The sequence below is a fragment of the Myxine glutinosa genome, chromosome 7 (assembly GCF_964187855.1).
Source record: "Myxine glutinosa chromosome 7, kmMyxGlut1.1, whole genome shotgun sequence".
In the NCBI taxonomy this organism is placed as follows: Eukaryota; Metazoa; Chordata; class Myxini; order Myxiniformes; family Myxinidae; genus Myxine; species Myxine glutinosa.
The window spans coordinates 35,458,246-35,483,619 of record NC_136267.1 but is presented as its reverse complement, the minus strand read 5'-3'; the positions used below and the strand labels follow the sequence as shown (position 1 = coordinate 35,483,619).

At 48.8% G+C, this 25,374-nt stretch overlaps 1 protein-coding gene across 1 annotated transcript in view; it reads left to right on the top strand.

Moving 5' to 3' along the window:
• Positions 1-25,374, top strand: part of LOC144892923 (complement factor H-like) — a 47,309-nt gene that overhangs the window by 4,742 nt on the left and 17,193 nt on the right. Inside the window, exon 2 of the mRNA XM_078781483.1 lies at positions 17,837-18,016. Within this exon, the coding sequence (XP_078637609.1) occupies positions 17,837-18,016 (180 nt within the window). The remainder of the gene's footprint in view (positions 1-17,836; positions 18,017-25,374) is intronic.

The following is a 25,374-nucleotide window of genomic DNA, read 5'->3' as shown; positions in this document are numbered from 1 at the left end:
GGTGCACCAATAAAGCGTTCATAAATCACCGGTGGTGTCGCAGCCGGCCGATGTTCTGCCGCTGGTCTTGCCTTCATGTGGTGCACTTGGCCTTCTTGCTTCTTTCAAAAATAAAGAAAGGCGCCAACCGCGTCCATTTCCTTATTGTGGCCGTCAGGGGGCCAACTATTAGTTGTTCACCTGTATGGCATAGGTGCCACGTTGACCCATAGGTCCATCAACGGGTGGTGCTTGCCCGCAAAATAACTGCGGTCCATGGTGGGCGGCCACAAACATTACGGTCCATATGGTGTATCGATCCCGGCAGCAAGCAGCGAAAGTGCAGGCCCACAACTGCGGAGCCAGCACCTCTCTCTCCTCTCTCTCTGCCCCAAAGCCAGATCCTCGGAGGTGGGAGACAAAAGAAGAAGACAAGTGAGTAAGGTGGTAAGGGCGCAAAAGTGCACGCAACATCAGGTAATGCACACTGGGGGCACATGGGAACCAGGTGAGACAGGTACGTTCCTACCGTATGCCCCCCCCCCCACCAGGTAACCTACATGGCCCCTCCCTTACCCCTTACTGTATCCACAAAACACAACACTACCCATAAACATCTACTTTACAAATCAACAAACGTCCCTACTGTCTTCCCCGTTCCTCCCATATACCAAATTCGTCTTCTCTCCCTCCTAACCAATCAAATTTGCCATTTTCAACTCTCATCAAAATTTGCCATCTCCAACTCAACATCATAATTTGCCATCACCAATTCATCATCAGTCCCTCCTAAGGAGGGAGAGATGGAATCACCCCAATGTCTCATCCACGTCGTGATGCGTCTCACCAATCCACACAGCAATTCTCATTTCCTGCACACAGAACAAAGAAAACACAGGTGTGGAGTCATCATCATCACCTCAGGTAAGTGGCTGCGTATGGCGCGACAGGTTCATCAATCCTAACTATTTCCTAAATGACTTTAACAACTTTGCATTACCCGGGGTCTTTCCCTGCCAATCCATTGGCCCTCTTACACTATGGGTTCTAAAAACCAATTCCCATTGACCAAACTGTGGTGCTTTTCAATTTGGGGTCTCACTCCCCCGATTCATCTCCCGGTGCCCTCGCACAATTTCTGGGCCGCGACGTGTAGCTCTCCCAGCCGGTCTACCCACCTGCACACCTCCACCACTGCAGTTGCCTCCGAGCTTACCTGCTCCTTACCCTAACCTAACTACCTGGGGAAGGCCCTCTGGCGCTCTCCCCACTCGGTGCCCTCTCTGGCACTGGGCTACCCGGGTCCGTCCTCCGGATCCTCGGGCCCCACTGACACTAACGGCTCCCAGAGCCCACCTGCGGCCTCACCTGGCCGACATCCTCACAGTGGTGGAGTGCCCAACCAACTACACACACTAACAGGCTACACGCCCAGCCATTTCCACAACACTAATGCACCCATCCACAATACCATTCTGCAACCGCACCACAAATGCCAATATCCAACCACAATTTACCTATACCCTCTACCTAACACTTACACTACCCGCCCCGGGTATCCGTGAAAGGGGTCCACTCTTCCCCCATCCACACCTTCACACCATGCACACCACTCCGTACCACTTACTCCAACTCTCTCCACACCAGTCATTCTCTGCTCCATATATTCCACACACCTGTACTTGCACACCTGTGCTCTCACACCTGGTGCCACCTGCACCCTTCTCTCCCCAAGCGCATTCGCGCTGATCCACAACACTCACTACTCATACACTGCTCCACACTGCTCCACACACCTGTCCAGTTGCACACCTGTGCAATTCTCAACCACACGGCATCATCTCAGCTAACTACTCCCCTCTGAAACTTGCGCTTCCCAGTCGTCCCTTTAAACTATTGCGCTCCCACGTCATTATCATCCACACTAATCTACCTGCGTCCCCACTACAGGTATCAGTCACTAACTAAACTTAACGTTACCTAATGTCATCTTCGCTAGATCCCTATCAATATCCTAACCCACCCGGGCTAGTTTTCACTGCCATACACCCCATAAGCTATTGCTCCTTTGCCCCCCTATATGGGAAGGGTGGCAGGGATGCCACCCTTACCCACCGGGCCCATCGCTCCTCAATCCCCCAGTCCTCTGGCACTAATAAGCCCCCCTTATTCAGAGGTACTGGGTCCCGCCTCGGCATCTAAAGCCGAGGCAATCCACGGGGGCGCCTGCTCGCCGGTGTAAGGCCTTATCCGGTCGGCGTGGACGATCCGAGGGAGGGCTCGTGGCCCCATTTTGATCTTGATGACCACGTCACAGATTTGCGACAGGACGACTCCTGGGCCTTGCCAGGGGGAGGTGAGTTTTGGGCACCTTCCCTTCCGCCTCCGGGGATTAAAGAACCAAATCTTCATCCCCGGAGCGTATTGACTCCCCTGGCTCCGGTCGTCGTACCTGCGCTTCATCTTTTCCCCCGCCAGATGGAGTTGGCGTCGGGCGAAGGCATGGACTAGCTCCATGCCTTCCTCTAGGTGACGTGCGTACCCCTCCCTCGGCGGGTTAACCACTGTGTCTGGCACGGGACCGCATAGCAAGTCGGCGGGAGCCCGTAACTCCCGCCCATACATAAGCAACGCTGGACTGCATGCGGTGGCCCCGTGCTGGCTGGTTCGGTAGGCCATGAGCAAATAAGGGAGATGTTCGTCCCAGTCATCCTGACGGGTGGCGGTGAACAGTGCCAGTTGTTGGATTAAAGTTCGGTTGAATCTTTCCACCATCCCGTCAGATTGAGGTCTTAAAGGCGTTGTTCTGGTTTTCCGAATTGACAGGAGACTGCACACATCTTTTAGCAATTTGCTCTCAAAATTTCGTCCCTGGTCGGTGTGCAACTCCTGTGGAATCCCATGCCGGCACACAAATCCTTCCACGAAGGCCTGCGCTACCACCCCTGCTTCTTGGTTGGGGAGGGCGTAGGCCTCCGGCCACTTGGTGAAGTAGTCCATCACAACGAGGATGTACTTATTACCTAGGCGGGTGCGGGGTAGTGGGCCTAGGATATCCATGGCCACCCGCTCTAGGGGGGCCCCCACCTGGTGTAATTGAAGGGGGGCCCTCATCCTCCGTGCTGGTCCCTTTTTGGCAGTACAGGCGTCGCATCTCCGACACCAGTCCTGTATGTCCCGCCCCATATTCACCCAATAAAACCTCCGGCGTACCTGCGATGTCGTCTTTGTCCTGCCCAAATGGCCGCCGGGGCGGGTACCATGCACCTGTTGCAATATATCGGTCTTAAATTTATTTGGGACTACCACCAGCCAGGAAGTTTTATCAGAGGGAACCTCCACCCACTTGCGATACAAGATGTTATCCTTCAATTCCAGGGTTTTCCACTGAGCCCAATACGCCTTGGTCTGTGCCCTGAGGGGGGTGACCTCTTCCCCCTTTGGTCTTTGCCCCAATTTGACCCAATTGAACACTGGCCCCAGGACAGGATCCTCCTGCTGGGCCGTGCTCCATGCCAAAGTTCCGAATTCCTCATCTGCGGTTAGTGGCAAAATTGGCACTCTCACCCGGGTTGCCCGGACAACGAGGGCCGGGTCCGAATCGCCCAATTGTTCCCTCTCCTCGTGTCTCGCACAAAATTTGCAGTTTTCCCCCAGACAAGGACGCCGAGAGAGTGCGTCCGCATTACCATGGGCCTTCCCGGCCCTATGGGCCACATCAAAATCGTACTGCTGCAACTTTTCCAACCACCTTGCAATTTGGCCCTCTGGTTCCTTGAACCGAAGGAGCCATTGCAAGGAGGAATGGTCAGTTCTAACCAAAAATTTCCGCCCGTACAAGTACGGGTGGAAATGGTTCATGGCAGCCAGCATAGCCAATAACTCTTTGCGAGTGACGCAATAATTTCGCTCGGGCCTACTTAAGGCCCGACTATAGTAACCAATCACTCTCTCCACGCCCTCCTGTGTCTGAGACAAAACTGCGCCCAATCCTTCCTGGCTCGCATCCGTGTCCAGGGTAAATGTCCCGTCACTAGTGGGGTAAGCTAGAAGGGGTGCGGATGTTAGACACCCCTTCAATTTTTGGAAGGCCTCGTGGCACTCCCGTGTCCAATTAAATCGTGTCCCCTTCTCCGTAAGCCGGTGGAGGGGACGGGCCAACTCCGCAAATTTCGCCACAAAGCGCCGGTAGTAGGAGCAGAGTCCCAAAAATCCCCGCACCTCTTTGATGGTACGTGGTGCGGGCCACTCCTCCACTGCCTTAATTTTGTCTGGGTCCGTTTTTACCCCCTCGCGGCCGATCACGTGACCGAGATAGGCCACCTCTCTTGTAAACAAAGTGCACTTACTCGGGTTCAGCTTCAACCCTGCCTGTCTGAGGCACCCGAACACCTGGTCCAAATTAGCTACTGCCTGGGGGAACGTTTTGGCATGTACTAGGACGTCATCCAGGTACACCAGGCATGATTGCCATGGCATGCCGCCTAGTACATGTTCCATCAATCTTTCAAAGGTGGCGGGGGCGTTACACAAACCAAACGGCATCACAGTAAACTGATACAGTCCCTTACCTGTGGAAAATGCCGTTTTCTCCTTCCCTGCCCTATCCATCTCCACCTGCCAATACCCACTCTTGAGGTCCAAAGTTGAAAACCAATTTGAGCCCGCAACGGCATCGAGGGTGTCATCAATCCTTGGCAGGGGATATGAGTCCTTGAGTGTCACGTTGTTTAGCTGGCGATAGTCCACGCAGAACCGCGTGGTCCCATCCTTCTTTTTGACCAGCACAACAGGTGACATCCAAGGACTTCCCGAGGGCTCGATCACGCCTGCGTCGAGCATTTTTTCAACCTGCTCGTCAGCTTCCGCCCTCTTGCTCCAAGGGAGCCGTCGGGCGGCCTGACGAATAGGCCGGGCCTCACCGGTGTGGATCTGATGTTTCACCAGGCCCGTACGTCCAATATCCTCGGTGGACAGGGAGAAGAGGTCCAAATGGGACCCAACCAGTTTGTGTAAGGCCTCCCTCTGGGTACCTCCCAACTCTACGCTACTACGATTTACCATCTCGCAAATGGGATCGGGCCAATTCCTACTTCTTATTGAAGGCTCCCCCCGGGGTCGGCTCGGCTGGACGTTCTCGCCCCTCACTGTCGCGACTTCCTCAACTGGGGTGCAGCCAGCTACCCTCATGCCCCTTACTATAGTGCGTGGTTCTGTACTCATATTTATTACTCGGACGGCCACTACCGGTCCGTCCGTTTTTACAAGGGTGCGGCCCACGATTAAACCCGGTATGGACTGCGCTGCCACTGGTTCGACCAGGCCGCAGGACTCCTGCCATGTTGGGCGAGCTGCCCACCGGGCCGGCACTATCGCCTCGGCCCTTGGGGGGATGGTCACGGCCTCGGAAGCCTCCAGCTCCGCTCTCTCGGCCGTGCTCACTCCCCCTAACGGCAGCTCTTCTACTCCCACCTGCAGGATCCCCCGGCACAAGTCGATTTTACAACCGCTGGCAGTCAACAAATCCAACCCTATTAAACATGGGTCGCACACCTCCGCCACCCAAACATCTATCTCCCTCCTTACCGACCCTAACTTGAGGGTCACAGAACCACGCCCTATGACCGGGGCCGTTACCCCGTTAGCAAGTTGCAAACTATAATTTTGCAGGCGCTGGATCTTATCCCAGCCACCTGCACTCGAATCAAGGACCACAGGGCTGATGATCGTGGCGCTAGCTCCTGTGTCCACTACGGCGTCTACCCCTACGCCGGCAATTTTGCATCTAATTGTTAGGCTACCGGTTCCAATTTGGCCACAATAAATGACCTGTCGCGTCAATGAGGGCTCTCCTCCATCCTCTTCTGCCGAACACCGCCCTACGTGCCCGACACCTTCTAGTTTCCCGGGGTCTGGCGGGGGGGTGTCTGGGGTCGGCTAACCCGCTCCCCCCTGGGCGGAGTTGAGGACCTCAACCGCCGGGGATCATCCCGGTGCGTGGCTCGACAGTGCCGCGCCAGGTGACCCAGGCGGTTGCAAGTATAGCACCTCACCTGATAAGGTGCTTGTCTCCGGAATTCCAAATTTCCCCCCCTGAAGGTCCGAATTGGATTACCCGCTCGTGGTCCACCGCAGGCCACCTCCGGGGCCGCCTGCCATGGTCCAGGTCCCGCCAGGCGCTGGTCCACCAGCCTCCGGACCATGCCCGCCAGGTCAGGACTCACGTCGGGGGCGGGCCCCCTAAGGGGTCCTCCCTCCATCGGGGGTCCCACCTGGCGGACCGCCATTGCGTGACGCTCGCTCCCCCGGGCCAGGGGCCTCGCTGCTTCCCAACGGGCTGCAGCGTCAGCCGCCTGGCTCAGAGTCTGCGGGCGCCACATGGCGAGCTGTTGCCGGAGCTCAATATCCGGGAGGGCCTGGATAAAATGGTCCAGCGCCAGGCTTTCCCGGGAATCCGCTGCCATGTTAGCATGTGCGATCCCCACTGCGCGGCGAATGTCGTGGGCAAGTTCCCCGATGGCTTCCTGGGGCTTGCGTTTCCGCAGCGCGAGCTGAGCTTTAACAAGCTCGCTCTGCTGTTCAATGCCGAATCGATTAATTAGGGCGTCGCGGAGGGCTGGCAGGGTGAGAGCACCCGGTGGTAATGCCGTCAGCACCTCCGTCGCCGCGCCGCGCAATGCGGCCACCAGGTGTACTCCACCTTCGTCCTCACCCCAACCTTTGCCCTTACACACACAGTCAAACTGCGCCAGGTACGCGCGTAGATCACTCTTGTCATCATACGGCGCGAGTGGGACCTTGTGGGACCACCTCGTATGCGAGTCGTTGCCCGCCTGCCGGACCCCGTGCGTCGCCCCTTGCGGGGTCAGCGCGGGGCCGAACCGGCCGGGCCCCCACAGTACATTACCCCCAAGGGGCTCCCGTGCCTCCCCTGTCCCTCTAAAAACTACCCCTGTTGGTGTCGATGCATGGGTCACGCTTCCGCAACCCGCTACCCATTCCATACCACCACAACCTTGCTCACTCACACCTCGCACCTCTCCCATCACCGGACCCTCTCGCTCGCACCCTCGTTCCATACACTCCGGACCTGCCATACACCTCACTCTTGGCCTCTCACGAACATCCGGGTCCATCTCGACCCCCAAGCTTATTAAATCACCTGGCGCATCACACGCACGACCATATTGGTCATCACTTACACCGGGTCCTCTTTCTCTTCGTTTCTCCTCCATCACCTGCGAATCCCTCATCCGGTTAATGAGCACATCATCACGATCCGAACACAGACTTTGGACCAATTCTTTTACTTCCTCTTTTTTCTCTTTCTTATCCTCTATCCGTCGCTTCTTAATTTCGCTCACCCCTTCTTCCACTTCTTCTAATTTCTGCTTCACCTCCTTCATCTCCTCATGCGCCCCCTTAAGTTCTTCCTCTAACTCCACCTTATTTTTTTATATGTGCTCCCGCACCTCCCGCTCTTTAACCTCCATCACCTCTACCACCTTGTTCATTTTCCTCGTCAGGGCCTCATGTACCGTCTGACACTCTTTTTAAATTACCCCTCCGTCCTTTTTCATCTCCTTCTGTGTTGATTTTAAACCCTCTATTACCGCTGTGTTCTTCTTTACCTGGTCCCCCAACTCCTTTTGTCCCACTGTCAGCTGTTCTACTCCCAGCGTCAACTCCTCTATACCACCTTGCAATTTTACAGTCCCCTTTCTCACCTCCTTCTCCATGTGCTCCTTACAGTGCCTCACCTCCTCGCGCACTCCTCCGACCTCCTCACTCACACCTCTTCTGATCTCCTCTCCCATCACTTGCATCTCCTGCCCAGATGCCACCCTCATCTGCTCCATTTCCTCCCTGTGAGCATCCAATTTAGTTTCTACCCCCATTCTGACCCCCTCTATCTGCTGCCCCATTTGTTTAACTTCCCTTTCCGCTTGGTCCCTCATGTCCCTCAATTTGCCTTCCATAATGTTTTCTAACCCCTCTAACCCCTTTTTCATCCCTTCCATTTGATTCTCTTGAGCGGCCATTCTGTTTTCTACCCCCGTTAACCCATGTTTCACCCCTTCTATTTGATTCTCTTGAGCGGCCATTCTGTTTTCTACCCCCGTTAACCCATGTTTCACCCCTTCTATTTGATTCTCTTGAGCGGCCATTCTGTTTTCTACCCCCTTTAACCCATGTTTCACCCCTTCTATCCCATTGTCTGACCCCTCTAATTTAGCTTCTAGCCGTTCCCCCATTTCTCCCATTTTGCTCCCCATTTCGCTCCCCAATCGCTCACTATCAGCCCTCGCTCCGTCCCTCATTACTCCCATCATTCTGCTTTCCATTTCTTCGCCATTCTTGTCCATAAGGGCCTTCATTTGTATAAAAAAAAAGGTTCAAATCCACCAGCGGCGCTGCTACGGTCGCGGGCGCGGTCACCGTAGCCATCTGCGAGGCGCCATTTTGCGCGCCCGTAACCTCGTGCGCGAGGTCGCCATTTTGCGAACCTGCCACCCTCACTGCTTCGCTCTCCTCATGTCCCTCAATTTGGTCCTGGATCGACCCTGCCTCACTCTCCTCTACCGGAACCCAGCCGTCTTGATCTCCCATAGCGCGACTTTCAAAATTTGGGTTTTTTTGTAAAACAAAATCAAATTTCGGTGACTTGTAATTTTGAGCGCGTTAAGCGCGCTTCGGGTCCGTATCTCACCCCCAGACACCAATTGTTACAGTCCGCGGATTAGATGTTATTTACCGAGCGGTGGTATTGCCCGACCTAACAGTTCCCCCGATTCTTCCCCAACTCACCCGATTCACCCAGACGTTGGCCAAATCGCGCTATGCCAAATCAATGATAGAAAGGACATGACGACTGGGAAAGAGGAAACGACGCAAGGGGTACAGTTCTCAAGACCTCCGGAGGAGGGTATAATTACAGTGGTGGAGAAAAGGGGTAGATTACAAGGCAGTGAGGTAAAGACACAGAAGAGATGGGCACTTAATTACCGTCTTATCTTATCCCAGACAGACCACAGACAAACGGAACAAGGCAGACTTACACAGGGATTGATGGCAGGAAGGGACAGGTAGGTCGATAGCACAAGGTGCACCTTGGCTCGGGGACAGGATAAAGCACGGTCCAGAAGATGCGGGGAGGTGTCACAGCGCTCGGAGGGGACGTCTTTCTTTCTCCAAGCTCAGCGCGCATCTGACGTCACCTCCCTCTCACTGCGCATGCTCAGCGGGGAGTGACACGCCCTCGGCTGGTTGGTTCCACCCCACTGGGGCCGGTCCGCCACTTCCATTGGGTGCGGGGGTTACCGGGCTCCACCCTTGACGAGGAGCTGACAGGGAGCCCCTGTTTGGTAACCCCGTCGAGCACATGTTCGATGGCGGCTCGTTGGGAAGGCCTGGTGCCCTCCCACCACCCCTACCAACCAAGCCAGAGTGAGGACGCGCACTCCCTGCGCTCGTTGTTGTTGTTGTTGTTGTTGTTCTGTGAGGAAGAGCTGCGGGGAGGTATTGGGAGGTCCTAAACTTCCTAACGGTGCCATACAATCACATTCTGGTGCAACGAAGGGTCAGAATTAATGGAAACGATTTCTTAACTGACATAGACTAAGAATAACTAGCAAGATGTCCTATAGTTGTCTTACATGAGATGCGGTGAACCTGGGCACGAAATTTAATGGGGGAAATAGGGGGAGGTCGGGTCTTCAGAGTGTTGTTTACAGAAAATGGGACTAGGGAATGGGGGATTGGGGATAGTTGGGAAGTATTGAGGAAATAGGGGAATATTTACAAGCGGATATGGATGGATGCAAATCCCATATCCGCAACAATATATATATTGTCTCTGACACAAAGGTAAAGTCTTTTATTCTACCTTTCGTTTGTATTATACAGGTCTCAACATCATCGAGCAAATGCTATTTCATTAGGAATTGGCAAAGTTCGATTATTTGCTCCCAATCACCTAAAATGTCGACTGCATGTGGGGACCTCCAGGTAACTCCGACATGTTGGATGGACTTCACTTGAGCAGGTGCTCATTCGAGCAGTATGTAGCTTATCGATTGACCTTTGGTGAAGTTTATAAAAAAAAATTTTCATTTTATTGCTCCAACTGTTTCACAAATTCCTGCATTTGAAATAGGGCAAATTGCTTTGACTTCTTGTATTGTAAAATGTGAGATTTTTCCATCACTTTGAATTAAGTTAAATTTAATTGATTAAAATAAAACGAGAAAGCATCTGAAGATGCAAAGCCCATCCGCGTCCGTGCCCGTTTGTGTTCAGATGTGTTCTTCTTCTTCCTTATGCTCAAAATAATGGAAAAAGTTTAACAAGAAATACAAAATGAAAAATGATGATTTTATGCAGCCTTGACCTTTGACCTTTTGATCGAAAAAAAACCCCCAATCAGCTAGCTTTTCATTGGTGAACCAATTTAGTGACCCAATATGAAAATTCTCAAATTTTCTGGTCAGTCGGATGAAAATTGACGATTTTTTGTGATGCTGACCGTTAACCTTTTGACAAAATAATTAATTTTGCCTTCTCCGTATTATCATGATAAAGCTTTGGTGAAAAATTGATGACAAAACTCAAATGGTAAAAAGTTATGGCCCGGACAGACAGACCACACACGTGATTCCAAAACCCCATCTCTGCTGTGCAAGGGGATGGGCTTTAAAAAAAAAACGGAATGAAAACTTTGGCGAATGTTAATGCCTTTAAGTTCGGAATCTTAGTTTCATGCAGAACCGTAGCACTATTGAGTTATCTTTCATCGAAAGCTTTCATCCTCCATTCCACCGATCAAAGAAAACTTTCTTAAATACAAATAAACAACTTGAGTTAGGCCGACTACAGTGCGAAGCATAATAGGACTTTCCCATGAAAAAGTCTCGAATGAGGAACAAATTAGAAACTTCCAAATAGTATGAAATAAAAGTGCGATCTTTTAAAACGTGCTTACTCCTAAAATATGAGTGTGCAGGAGCGTGAGCAGCAGAGCAATGGTGTAATTTTAAACCAATTTCTTAGTTTCATGCCTTTACAAATGGCTTTTTCATGCCTTTAATAACCTTTACAAATGCATCATTACTATTTAATTTCGCAAGATTCCCCTTTGAAGAAAATGTTTCGCTAATATCTCATGAGGTTTGACAGAAGTCTGGTGAGCATCTCGTCACTTATCGTGAACACATTGAATGTGCTTATTATCTTGCCAAAACGAAGTTTTTGCAAGATGTATTAGTCAGCTTGTATGTTTGTTTTTTTGTTTGTGGTTAATCATTTTTTTTTCACGTTTAGATCACTCTGTAGACCACAGTTATTATTGGAAACTCCTGTAACTTCGCATATCAGAGTCCTATAGAGATACCCTTCAGCACACAAAATTTTGAAGGTCAAGGTCAAAGGTCAAGGTCACTTTGTGGTCAATCATGGAGGTCGACGAAACACTAATTTTTTGAGTAACTTTGATCGGATCGTCTCCAAACTTCATGGGAATCTAGTATATGGTCCGGCGCTCAGCTGATTAGTTTTTGGTGGCGATCGGCCTTGACCTTCATGGTTAGCGCTGGAGGTCGAAAATTATTGACCCCAAGGTCAAATTTTGAAATCGTAGGTACCATATCGAGTAATACCTCATATGAATGCCCTTGATGAGTGCTTCCCAGATCTGTAAACAGTTTGACGCTATGACGTCATTTGATGACGTCATGACGAAAAAACGGAATTTTCACATTTTGGCAAGATACGGTTCACCCTGTGGGTGACATATTTTTATTTCAAAGGTTGGTGAAATCTTATAATATATACTCGGAGTACCGTCCCAAATTACAGGAAAAGCTAGCAAAAGTATCCCCCTCCTCTCTCTCCCACTCGCCTGTCTCCCCCACTCCCTTCTCCTCTCTATATATCAGTTCTCGATCCCTTTTAAACAGCTTTAATTTCCTTTTGAGTTTTTTTTTTTTGTTTTCACTATTCAGTTGTCACTTTTATTTGATATCTGATGTACCATACTCGTTACTGAGCATTCTGTACCACCAAAGCAGCTTCTTGAGCATGGGTTACGCTGGGTGGTTTGCCCTTGCCTTCCCAGCAGTAGTTCGGGTGGGGAATTTGTAATTTGTTCTGGGTGCCGCGATATCTCGCCCACTCTTTGTGTGGGGATCTTTAGCATCCATCAACTAATGCCGGCAAATGGGATTCCAGTTTAACGTCCATCAGAGGGACGACAAACATTGATGATTCTCCCAGTCTGCGAAACACCTGGATGATAGTTTATATCTGGGTTTTGATTTGAGCCCAGGCTTAGACAGCTTAGAGGAGAGTGTGTGTACCTCTGAAGACGTCCTGTCAGCCGACGCCATCCATTAACGCATTGTCACAAACCAAACTGTGATTCCATGTTGTACCGGTATGTATTACTATATGTTAAAAATTGATAATAGAAGTAGAATCCGAATTCAAAACGATCACAAAGGATGTCCCTGGACGGTGTAAAATAAAATCAAACGGACAATAATTACCTTCAAAAGAGTGGAAAAAAAGAATTTTGGAGCCATTTTACCTCACGTCTCGTGGAGCATATTATTTAATTTTAAAATAGCTTTTTCCTATTTTTCCCGATTTTCCTCTAGATTTCGACATAATTATTTAGGCCAAGAGTTCCGATCGTGAAATATGGAATCTTATTTCTATTATCAGTTTTTATTAAGCCTACACGATATATTATTCAATCTTTCCAGGAGCCATTCACATTGTGTCGAACCTCACACCATCCAATCAGCGTGACTGAACGGACAGGCCCGCGTCAAAGCGTGCGCCGTGGTTGCCAACCCATGGTTTGTGAATGCTGAGCATGAAGCAAGGAAGCAGCACATACCATTTTTAATTATTTGGTATGGCTGGCGGACTTCCTCTCTAGTCGTAGTCAACGTGCGGCCCTGAATGGGTTTCTCTCAACTCCTCTTCCTGTTCAGGCTGGAGTTCCCCAAGGCAGTGTTCTGGGCCCTGTGCTTTTTCTGGTCTTCATCAATGATCTCTCTGACTCTCTTGAAAATCCTCTCTATCTCTTTGCTGATGACTCTACTCTCTGTCGCTCCATTCCTCATCCCTCAGATCGGCAGTCTGCAGCCTCCTCACTCTCTGCAGACCTGAACAAAATCACAGACTGGGCAAACAAGTGGAACATGTCTTTCAATCCTGACAAATCTCACACTCTTACCATGTCTCTCCGAAAAGACCGACTGGACAACCCTCCCATCCACTTTCTGAATAATCCTCTCCAAGAAGTTCTGTCACTCAAGCTTTTGGGTCTCACTATCTGCCATGATATTTCCTGGGAAAACCACATTTCAAATCTGGCCTCCAAAGCCAGTCGCCGACTGGGCATCTTCCGTCATGCGAGGTCCTTCCTTTGCACACCTGAGCTCCTCACCACATACAAGGCTTTCATCCGCAGCTCAATGGAATACTGCTCTCCCCTCTGGGCTGGTGCTCCTGCCTCACACCTAGCTCGTCTTCACGCTGTTGAAACCAAAGCGTTCAGAATCATTGGAATCTCCCACGATGAAGCTAACTCCAAGGGCCTCTCACTCACTCACCGCAGGCAGGTTGGTGGTCTTTCCGTCTTCTACCGACTCCTCTTTGGCCTTGCCCCCCCAGCTCTCTCTGGGCTCTGTACCCCAAATATTCCTACAGGTCGCACAAGATCTGCCTGCAACCCTCTTATGGTTAAACTGCCAAAATCAAGACTCTCTGCTCACCTTCACTCCTTCATTCCTCTTTTCTCCCGCCTCTGGAACAAACTCCCTCACTCTCTTCAATCCCACTCCACCCTCCAGGTCTTTAAAACAGCTGTTCACCACCATCTCTTATCTTCCCCCATCCAAAACCTTGATCTTTTCTACCCCCGCTAATTTCACCGCAAATCCACTTTTTTGAAATACCAACTTCTGTCCTGGAAGTCCTTGGTGTCCTTGTGTTTTATACTTCTTCCACCCCCCCCCCCCCACTTCCCACGCCCCCTTCCCCCAAGCCCTCTCCCTCCCACACATCTCCCTGCTCTCAAATGTTGTGTTTGTGTGCTTCCCCTTCTCTCCCCATCTTGTCTTCCGCTCCCTCTTTTTATATATTTTGTTTGTCTGGTTGATTTGTTTGTGAAATAAATGTTAGCTCCGTCACGAGCCTCGATTCAGTATACAAAAAAAAAAAAGAAAAAAAAAGACGGGTGCGGTTGGGAAGCAGGGAGGGGGCGTGGTTACATTGACATTGGCACAACTGATTGGTAGCTTCAGTGATTGTGCGTGTGCTGTATACATGTGTAGTTATTGTAACGTCTGTGAGAGTGTCTTGTCAAAAATGAATGTGTTTGTTTTATCCTCACCGTACGACCGTCTTCATTCCCCCCCTCTTAAAATAAAACGGAAAAACATCATCCTGGTGATGTCCTTGTGCTCCCACTCACTGTCCTCTCCACCACCACCTTCTCCATCCTCCATGCCAAGTGAAATTAAAGGTGTTGATAGAGCACAGGCATGATGGGCCAAATGACCCCCTCTTGTGTCCAAGTTATTTGAAGATCCTTCTTCATGTTTTAGCGTTATTTAGGGTTTCTTGTTCATGTGTACATTGCGTTAGTCTTGTACCCGGACCCGTTCTGACAGTTTGTACTTTGTTGGTGGTGATTTGGGTAGGTTTCACCCAAACTTGTATTTATTTATTAGCAATGCTGTTCTATTTATTATTCGTAGCAAAATCATTGCCCGTTTAAATGGATTAGTATAGAAAAGCTATTTGGGGAAATACTCAGAGATCCCCAGGTTGTAATACTTGCCTCTCCCACTCAAGGTACCGTGAAATGGGATGAATAGGGACACAAACTGAGAAAAAGTTCGGAAACTTTTCGCTGAAAATTGATAACCATACTGATTTGTTGATATTTCGGTTGAAAGTGTTCTCTTGTTTTTTTAAAAAGCAACGTATAGTCCCTATTAACCTCATATATGGCCTACCCCCGCTAATTTCGGTCCCCTTGTGTTTTATACCTCCCCCCCCTCCCCTTCCCACGCCTCCTGCCCCCAAGCCCTCTCCCTCCCACACTTCTCCCTGCTCTCAAATGTTGTGGTTGTGTGCTTCCCCTTCTCTCCCCATCTTGTCTTCCGCTCCCTCTTTTTGTATATTTTGTTTGTCTGGTTGATTTGTTTGTGAAATAAATGTTAGCTCCTTCACGAGCCTCGATTCAGTATACAAAAAAAAAAAAAAAAAAAAATAGGAATAAATTGGATTTTTATGGCTGTCCCTATTCACCCCGTTTTACAGGTGAATACTTTGTTGGTGGTGATTGGTATTCCTATCACCACCAGGCAGATCTTGCAGGCAGATCTTGCAGGCAGATCTTGTGCGACCTGTAGGAATACCAACAGTCACTAATACAAAAAAAATAATCAAGAAATAAGGACAGTTTGGAGAAACTTTTTATCCCATATTTTTTTTCATTGGCACCGTGGTTTATATTATGGGTGCATGTTATGTGCATCCATCTGAGCTATCAATTTAGCAATAAGTTGGAAACGCAGGATTGTTTCTTGATTATTATTTTTTTGTACTAGTGACTGTCCCTGTTCACCCGTAAAACAGGGTGAATAGGGACAGCCATAAAAATCCTATTTATTCCTATTTAACCCATATATGGGGTTAATAGGGACTATAAGTTGCTTTTAAAAAAAAACAAGAGAACACTTTCAACCCAAATATCAACAAATCAGTATGGTTATCAATTTTCAGCGAAAAAAGTTCTCGAACTTTTTTTCAGTTTGTGTTCCTTTTCACCTTGCTGTCCCTATTCACCACATTTCACGGTATGCCGGAATTGACCCTTGTGTCCAAATGGTTGAGCTCAGTGCATGGTGGAGTTCAGTGAACGATATAATATCTAAGAGGAGTTCCCTTGGAAGGAACTTAAACGCAGGAGGAGGCTATTCGGGTCATTGAAGCCTGCGCTATGATTGCCAACCTATGGTAGTTTGGTCATGCTCTACTCTTTTCAAATGTTGAGCATTAAGCAAGGAAGCAGTACGTTCAATTTACTTGGTAATACTCCGCTGGAGTTCAAACCCCTGACCTGCCAGACTCAGAGAGGAAGCTCTAAACATTTCACTCTGCCGAGGCTGATGACGTAATACTTTTAATACACGTGACGTTATGCCATATAATACAGGGTGTTCCAAAAAGATATGGACAACTTTGGTTATTAATATATTTTGTTACCACAAATGACACAACGATACCCTTTGTTTTATACGATACAGAAACGCATCGAGTTTTCTCTATTTTCAGGTCTGGTGGTTTCTTTTAAAAGAAAATGGCGACTCCACAGGAGAAAGGTCAGTGCGTTGAATGGTTCATCGAGACGAGATCCCACACACAAGTTCAGCGTATCCGCCATCGCGGACTAGTATCAGAGAGTAGTTCAAGAGGTTTTTGGAGACTGGAAGTTGTCAGAAACAGAAAAGTACCGATCGACCAAGCACAAGTGCAGCAGAGATTGAACGAGTGTGTGAATCATTTCAACAATGTCCCAGAAAATCAAACCGATGCGCATCCAGAGAACTGGGACTACCAACCACCACTGTACACAGGATTTTGCATAAAGACTTAAGCTTTATGTCTGCAAGGTGCAGATTCTGCAGGAACTCAAACCAAATGACGGATCCAAGCACAAGGGGTTTGCCTTGAAAATGCTCAGTCGCATAGAGGATGACGAAGATTACCTGAAAAGGTCATGGTCTCAGACAAAGCTTGCTTTCATGTATCAGGGAATGCCAACCGGCACAATGTGAGGATCTGGGGCTCTGAAAACCCCCACGTGATCATTGAACACATACGTGACAGTCCAAAGGTCAATGTGTGGTTGGCCTTCTCCATGAACGCTTGATGGATCCGTTTTTCTTTGCAGAGGATACAGTGACATCAACAATTTGCATGAACATGTTGGAAGGAATCGCCTTTCCTCCCACAAATTGAAGACCTGCAACCCGATATCATTTTTCAACAGGACGGCGCTACCCCTCACTGGGCCTTAGTCGGTCGAGCCGTCCTGAATAAAAAATTTCTAGGTCGCTGAATTGGTCGACGGACAAACCTCGTGGCTCCCACGATCACCCTACATAACCCCCCCCCACCCCCCTTGATTTCTTTTCTGTGGGGGTTTGTCAAAGATGTCTACAACACCACGGTGACAAACCTGCAGGGTATTCGTTCTCGGATCACAGCTGCTTGCGCACCGGTGGACGCAAACATGCTGAGCCCAACATGGCAAGAACTTGTGTACCACCCTGATGTCCTGTGCAACAAACAGAGCTCACATTGAAGTGTATTGATGGTGTGAACAAAATGTTACGAGTTTATCATAAAAAACAAAGGGTATCGTATCATTTATAGTTCTAAATATATTAACAGCCAAAGTTGTCCAGGTCTTTTTGGAAACACCCTTGTATAAGTTTAATGTATAATCACATAGGTTGTGTGAATGCTTGGGTCGCAGTACTACATTAGTCTGTTAATCTTTATGAAAGGCCTTAACTTGTTAATATTCAGTCAAATAAGTTCATTAAATGATGTTGTGAATCACAAAACCAAGCAGTGCAGGTGTTAATCTTAGGGGACATGAAATCGGAACACCTCCCTCTCTCCCGCCCCCTTTTCTCCCTCCATATTGTTCTCACTTGATTGCATTGATCTTTGAAGCAATGATTATGGACTATAGTTTATGATTTTTGTGTAACTATAGGGTGATCTCACACGATGTCTCTGTATTCCCTTGAAACGGCCCTGCCCCCAGGTGGATGCGACAAAAATCTCAGGGTGGACAATGCCATCCCTCAGTCAGATCCACAAGGTTCATTGGGAGAGCTTGTGAATTTTCGGTGTAAAGAAGGGTATCTGAAAAGGCGCCCAATATCATATAGCTGCACTGATGAAGGCTGGAAAGCTCTTGGAGGATCACAAGCATCATGCATTCGTAAGTCTTTTATTATTTATTTGTTTTTGTTTTCACTTTTAATTGTCTTTTTCAAACGTAAATACTTTTGCAATACGTGTGCACAATCAATATACTATTACGTTTGTGGGGGTAGGGATGACATACCTTAGTGAAGTTAGGAATGTATAGGTTTTAGCATGGACCGTGGACTCGAAGAAGACATCTCAATGTGCATAAGCAGGGAACCTGTCAGGTTAAGAGTGTTTGCATGCCACCACATGGAGGGTGGTTTTGTGTTAGCAAGGTAAGGCTTAAGGATAATTCCCAGCATGTAATTGCCTCCTGTGATTTTCCCTTCTGTTTTTTTTTTTGCAAGTAAAAAGGCCGGCCATAAAAACCCTCGTCCGCCAACAACAACAATGACAACAACGGCCATTAAACCGACATTGCCGACAGAAAGCCGAATATTCCCGAACGGCTGCTAGACTCTGCCTCCAAGGGATTGTGACTGATAGGCCATGTCCCAAAGTTTGTCGTTGGTTGACAGCATATGGAATGATGTACTGGGGCGCGGGGATTGGTCGGGGAGTGACGTCAGCGAGGTAAAAAGTAGGGTGCGTCCCCCTGTCCCCCCCCCCCCCTCTCTCTCTCTGGTTCTGGCGATCAGATCGGGCGGTTGCATTTTCGGCTCATGAGCAAAGCGTCGGGAGCTTTGGTTGGAACTATTGGTCTCTCGGGTGGCTCGGCTGTTTCTGGCTGGTGGGCGGTCGTGAGGAGAACTTTTGGGAGCTGCGTTGAGTTTCAGAGGGAGACCAGAGCGGAAGAGGACCAGCTGCAAGGATTGCCTCACGTTTGTGGCGAGGCGGAGGAGGAACTTCGCGCCATCTTGTGCGTTTCCCGCGCAGGCGGTGGCAGGCCACATTGGACTGCGGACATTATTCCACGACTTCGTCGAGACCAGAGCCGAGTGCCAGCAAATAAAAAGGGGGGATTTTCTTTTTATTTTCTTTATTTTCTGAAATGGCTTCCGGTCCGGTCCGGAGAGGACGCTGGCGTCGCTTGCTCGCCGCTTCTCTGACTGGACCATTGTCCGTATCTTGCTTTTCTGGTGGTCGTGGTGGATTTTTGGCCATTGAGTCTGCCCTCTGCATGGTCCCGGCTCTGCTCTGCTGCTCCTAGCTTCACCTGCTCGGCTCCTTCGCTGTTTCCTCGGGCCCGCTCCCGTGGATTGTGCCCATTGTTTGCAGCGGTGGTGATGGCGGTTTGCCGCCGTGATCTTGATTAGCGGCGGCGGTCGTTTGCCGCTGCATTTGCCGCTTTGCCTCCTCAACCTTGGCCTCGTGCTCGTCTCTTCGCTCTTGTCTGCCCTCTGCTCGGTCCCGGCTCTGCTTCACCTGCCCGGCTCCTTCGCTGTTTCCTCGGGCCCGCTCCCGTGGGTTGTGACCATTGTTTCACTCCTCGACCTTGGCCTTGTGCTCGTCTCTTCGCTCCTGCTGGCATGGCTCTGCGGTACTCAGCCGCAAGGCTTCTCCTGCTTAATACCCGCTCCACCCCATCATGCATCTCTGCAATCAAATCCAATGGACTCCTGCGGTCGTAAGTTTGTTTATTTACAATCAGGTCACTCCATCCCCATCCTCTGGTCGGCTCAGCGCACTCCCACTCATCGTCCCAGCGCACCTGGTCACAACAACGCACACAATCGCACCTCCTGTCTGTGAACCCTGGCCAAATCACCTGAATTCATACCCGCCGTACAAAACAACATCAAGCTCACCCTGTTCAATACCCGGTCCCTCAACAACACATGCCTCATCCTGAACGACTACATCCTGGAAAATAAACTGGACTTTCTCTGTCTCACTGAGACCTGGCAACAACCTCTGGACTACTTCGCACTCAACCTCACCACACCCAATGGATATTCTGACATCAATAAACCACGCTCGGAAGGCCGAGGTGGTGGAATTGCCGTTATTCACCGTCAAGACATCAGGACCAGCCTCATCCCCATCGCATCTGCTCCATCATTTGAACACCTGGCTTTTAAACTCTCTGGTCACACACAGTCAGTCATGGCTGTTGTCTACCGCCCTCCCAAACCACACCCATCATTCCTGTCTGACTTCTCCTACTTTCTGACCCAGCTATGTTCCCTCTCCCTCTCAATCCTCCTCCTTGGTGATTTCAATATCCACATGGACTCCACTGACTCCACGATAACCACTGACTTCACTGATTTACTCACCTGCTTTAACCTCACTCAACATGTCAACTTTCCTACCCATAACCGTGGTCACATTTTGGACCTTGTCTGCTCTACTGGACTAATTTTGCACCATCTCTCTGGCTCCGACCTCACTCTCTCTGACCACTTAGCCATCACTCTGACCATCAACATCCCCACCCCAGCACCAAGGCATTATCGCACTATCAACTTCCGTAAGCTAAACGCTCTTTCACCTACCTCATTCTCATCCACCCTCTCTGAAAAAATGTCCACTTCTCCCTTTGTTGACCTCCACACCCCTTCTGACCTCACTGACTACTACAACCACACTCTCTCCTCCTCCCTTGACCAGCTTGCGCCTATGAAAACCAAAACAGTTTCTTTCTCCCCATTCTGCTCCCTGGTTTACTTACACCTGAACTCCGCCTGATGAAAACTCGTGCTCGCCAACTTGAAAGACTCCGCAATAAAACATGTCTCACAGTTCACTCCCAGGCCTACAAGGACCACCTACAACACTATAAAGATGCCCTCTCCCGCGCCCGCTCCGCCGACTACTCTCAAATTATCCACTCTGGCTCCGGAAACCCAAAAGCGCTCTTCTCTACAATAAACAAACTCCTCAGCCCCCTGAACACCACCACCCAGTCATTCACAGTAGACAACTGCATCTCCTTCCTTTCATTCTTCCAATGCAAAATTGAAAACATCCACAACAGCTTGACCACCGCCGCACCCGCTCCCCCTCAAACTACCTGCCCCCCCCTTATCCTGCCATCCCCTGTCTCAATTCTCCCCAGTCTCCCCTACTGACCTCTCTGAACTCCTCATAGGAATGAAAACTGCCACCTGCACTCTTGACCCCATCCCCTCCAGCTTTGTCAAGGCCTCCCTTCCTGCTTTCTCTCCACTTATCATTGCAACAATAAACTCCTCCCTGTCTACAGGCATCGTCCCACCGTCCCTCAAAATTGCTGCTGTTACCCCCATTCTGAAAAAACCTGGACTAAACCCTGACACCCTAAATAACTTCAGACCCATCTCTAACCTACCCTTTCTGTCAAAAGTTTTGGAACGCGCTGTAGCCACTCAACTCAAACATCACCTCTCTGCCAATAACCTGTATGAAACATTCCAATCCGGATTCCGCTCCAACCACAGTACTGAAACTGCTCTCCTCAAAATCACCAACGACCTTCTTCTCTCCTCTGACGCTGGCAACCTCAACATTCTCATCCTCCTCGACCTCAGCGCCGCCTTTGACACCACCGATCACACCATCCTCCTCACCCGACTTGAAACCACCTTTAACATTACCGGCACTGCCCTCTCTTGGATTAAATCATACCTCTCTGACAGACGCCAGTTCATCTCCATCAATAACTGCAAATCCCCCACTGCTCCCCTCCCCCAAGGTGTCCCCCAAGGTTCAGTTCTTGGCCCCCTCCTCTTCATCCTTTACCTGTCCCCCCTCGGTCACTTAATCCGCCGTCATGGTCTCCAATTCCACTGCTTCGCCGATGACATCCAGCTTTTCATCTCCACCAAGTCCATCTCCACCGCCACCCACTCTATCCTGACAAACTGCATCACTGAAATAAAATCCTGGCTTCAAATCAACTTCCTCAAACTTAACTATGATAAATCTGAAATAATCATCATTGGCCCAAAAACGCTCATAAAATCCACCCATAACTTTGCCCTCAACATCGACGGTATCCCAGTATCCACCTCCCCTCACATCCGGAATCTTGGCATCATCTTTGACCAAACCCTCTCCTTCGACAAATACACTAAACAGGTCACAAAGACAGCCTTCTTTCACCTGAAAAACATCGCCCATCTCCGTCCATCCCTCTCCTCCGTGGCTGCAGAAACCCTCATCCACGCCTTCATCACTTCCCGTCTGGACTACTGCAATAGCCTCCTTTATGGTTCACCCTCAATAATCACCAATAAACTCCAATACATTCAGAACTCCGCTGCCCGTCTACTCACCCATTCCCGGACCCGTGACCACATCACCCCCGTCCTTTACAAGCTTCACTGGCTCCCCATCTCCCAGAGAATCCAGTACAAAATCCTCCTCTTGACCTACAAAGCCCTCCATAACCTGGCCCCATCTTACCTGGCTGACCTCCTCTCCAGACACACTCCCAACCGCAACCTCCGCTCTGCTGGTACCAACCTCCTGACCCCCCCCCCCCCCCCCCATCCGGACCAAATTCAGATCCTGGGGGGACAGGGCCTTCTCCATCGCTGCTCCCACCCTCTGGAACTCACTACCTCACACCATCAGAGACTCCTCCTCACTCACCACATTCAAAACATCACTCAAGACCCACCTGTTCAACACTGCATTCAACATTTAACCCACAGCATCTAACCCCTGACTATCTCCTCTCCTTCTCCCTCCTTTGTGCTTTGAATATTTCCCTATTGATTCTTCTTTTTTGCAATTGTTTTTATGTTTTGCTATGCATTATGTTTTGCACTCTGTCTAAGCGTCTTTGGGCTTCCTGAAAAGCGCTATATAAAATAAATGCATTATTATTATTATTATTTAATCATTCCCCTGTCTGTTTTCGTGTCTGAGTAGAGGATCCTCACCGTAGGAATTATAGTTTTTCCCTCACCATTTATTTTGCCCTTTTATCGTCTTGCATTTACTTTCGTTAAATCATTATTGTTGCATTTCATTTCTGGTATTGTGAATTTTCCTTGTCTCGTATCTGTGTTTGTGGGTTCGAGGAATAAACCCAGTGGCGGCCGTCCGTAAAGGTAAGAATTCTGGTCCAGTCAAGCGTGCGCCAAAAATAGTACCGCCAAGTTTCGAACTGCTGCATCAGAGTTAACTGTTTGGCTATTCGTCCAAGGCTGGTTTTCATCGGCCACGGACTTGACAATACTTACTGTATGATGTATGCAACTGGCCGATGATCCAAGCTTGAAGATGTTCTTGGATCTACAATGGAAGGTGCAACCCAAGTATCTCCCACTTTGTGATCACACTTGAGCTGTATGCTGTTCGGCATGCATGAAAATGGACGGGTGGAATAAATGCACAGCTATATTGCACACTTTCCAGAAAGATCTTGCAAAGCATTGAGTGGGAACACTAGTCTTCAAAAGTGGACCAAAACGACCTCTTCACTGCCTCTTGTGACATAATTACAGTGAACTACTCCGACAAGTCTTTCTATTCCCCTTTCGGACTACACGAACATTTATTCCATGTGGCTCGTATAGAGCTGCCACCATTTAATTGAAATTTGGAGCGTTTCAACATCGATGTATTTGTTTGATGCCACTGAGCTTGATGAGAATATAATCAATATGGTGTTAAGGTTACTGTGATGTGTTGACTACGGCTTTTTTCTCTTTTGTATTGGGTCTAAGGCTCGTAGTGGAACCTCCACACGCACGCACGCACGCATGCACGCACACGCACACGCACACGCACACACACACACACACACACACGAGATACAACACAGAACTGTTAAATTAGACAAACACAGCCACTGAGCTTGGCAGAAGTGTGGCCACTTCCCAGGGCACTCTGGGTACCAGCGACGCCACAGCCATGGCGCCACTTTTCTCACAGCACTCATCATGGCATTTTCGAAGGAGGAATTTCCTCCTCCCCATGGATGCCAACCTATGGAGATTGTCCATGCATTTATCCTTTTTAAAAATTGTATTACCTGAGACATGTTGCAGGTCTACAAGAGCTCTATGTTGTTGTTGTTGTTGTTGTTATTGGGCTTCTTGTTGGGGGTCGATTTTTGAAATGTGTTCCAATTGGTTGTACAGCTTCTGGACCACACCCACATCTGTCGCTTGACTCCACCCACCATAGCACCAAGAAGAAATGACGGTAATCAAGCGTTACGTTACATAATCAAGCGTTATGTTACATAATCAAGCGTTATGTTATGCAAATTACTAAAAAAAATAAAAATTATACTGTCAGTGCCATAACGTGCGTTTAAAAATAGCGTTTTGTAATTTTTGAACTGCCTCACATTGGGGTTAAGTACTTATTTATTTTCTTTCTCATCTGGGCAATATCTCAGGCACCTTTTGAGCTAGGTTGCCGGCACCAATAGGAGCTAGGTTTGAGCTAGGCACCAATATCCCTGGTGTTGGGCTAGCGGCTAGGGTGCCGGCTTAGGATCCTAGGATCCTGGGTTCGAATCCCGGTCGATCGCTGAATTAACGCCAGGGGGGTTGACTCAGCCTGTCATCTTTCCGAGGTCGGCTAATTGAGTACCAGTTCACTGGTAATTCCCTGCTTGTCGTTGAAGGCGGCAAAAAGGGTTGGCGTCAGGAAGGGCATCCGGCCGTAAAACATTGCTTCAAAAAGGGGACCGAAAAACAACAACAACCACAGTTCCCGAAAAAGGCCAACCCCCGCTTGCGGGGAAAAATGGCCTCTAAAGGTGGTTTTTTTTTTTGAGCTAGGAAGCTGATATTTGGACATGACAATGACCAAGTGATTTGGCTGCATAGGGTATTATTGATTTGTTGATTGATCAATTAATCGATTAATTAAGTACTTATTTATTTTCTTTCTCAACTGGGAAATATCTCAGGCAGTTTTTGTTAGGAAGCTGATATTTGGACATGACAATGACCAAGTGATTTGACTGCAAAGGGTATTTTTGATTTATTGCTTTACCAATTAATCGACTGTTTAATTTTTCGATGAAGTATTTAATTGGTTAATTTTCAAAAAGTTACAGATTTGGATGAAATGGTGGTGGTTTAGGTGTGCTATTAGCCAATTGATTAAAAAATTAATGATTTTACGATTATTATTTATTTACTTTAATTACACAATTAATCAATTAATCAATCGATTATTGTGCACCGCTCCCTCCCAATTCCATCTCCATATGCTGCACTGTGGCATACCCCGGAGCCAAAGGCACCCCAGCTGTGTTGCACACTGGAGGATATGTTATTTTTTTATTTGGCATGGGGGCGGTGTACTTTGAATCTATCTGTACTTTTTTTTTTTTTTTTTTTGTATACAAGATCGAGGCTCGTGAAAGAGCTAACATTAATCACACAAAAAGTCAAACCGACACAAACCGACACATAAAACACAAAATAAGGGGAGCGGTAGACAAGATGGGGAGAGAGGGGGAAGGACACAAAC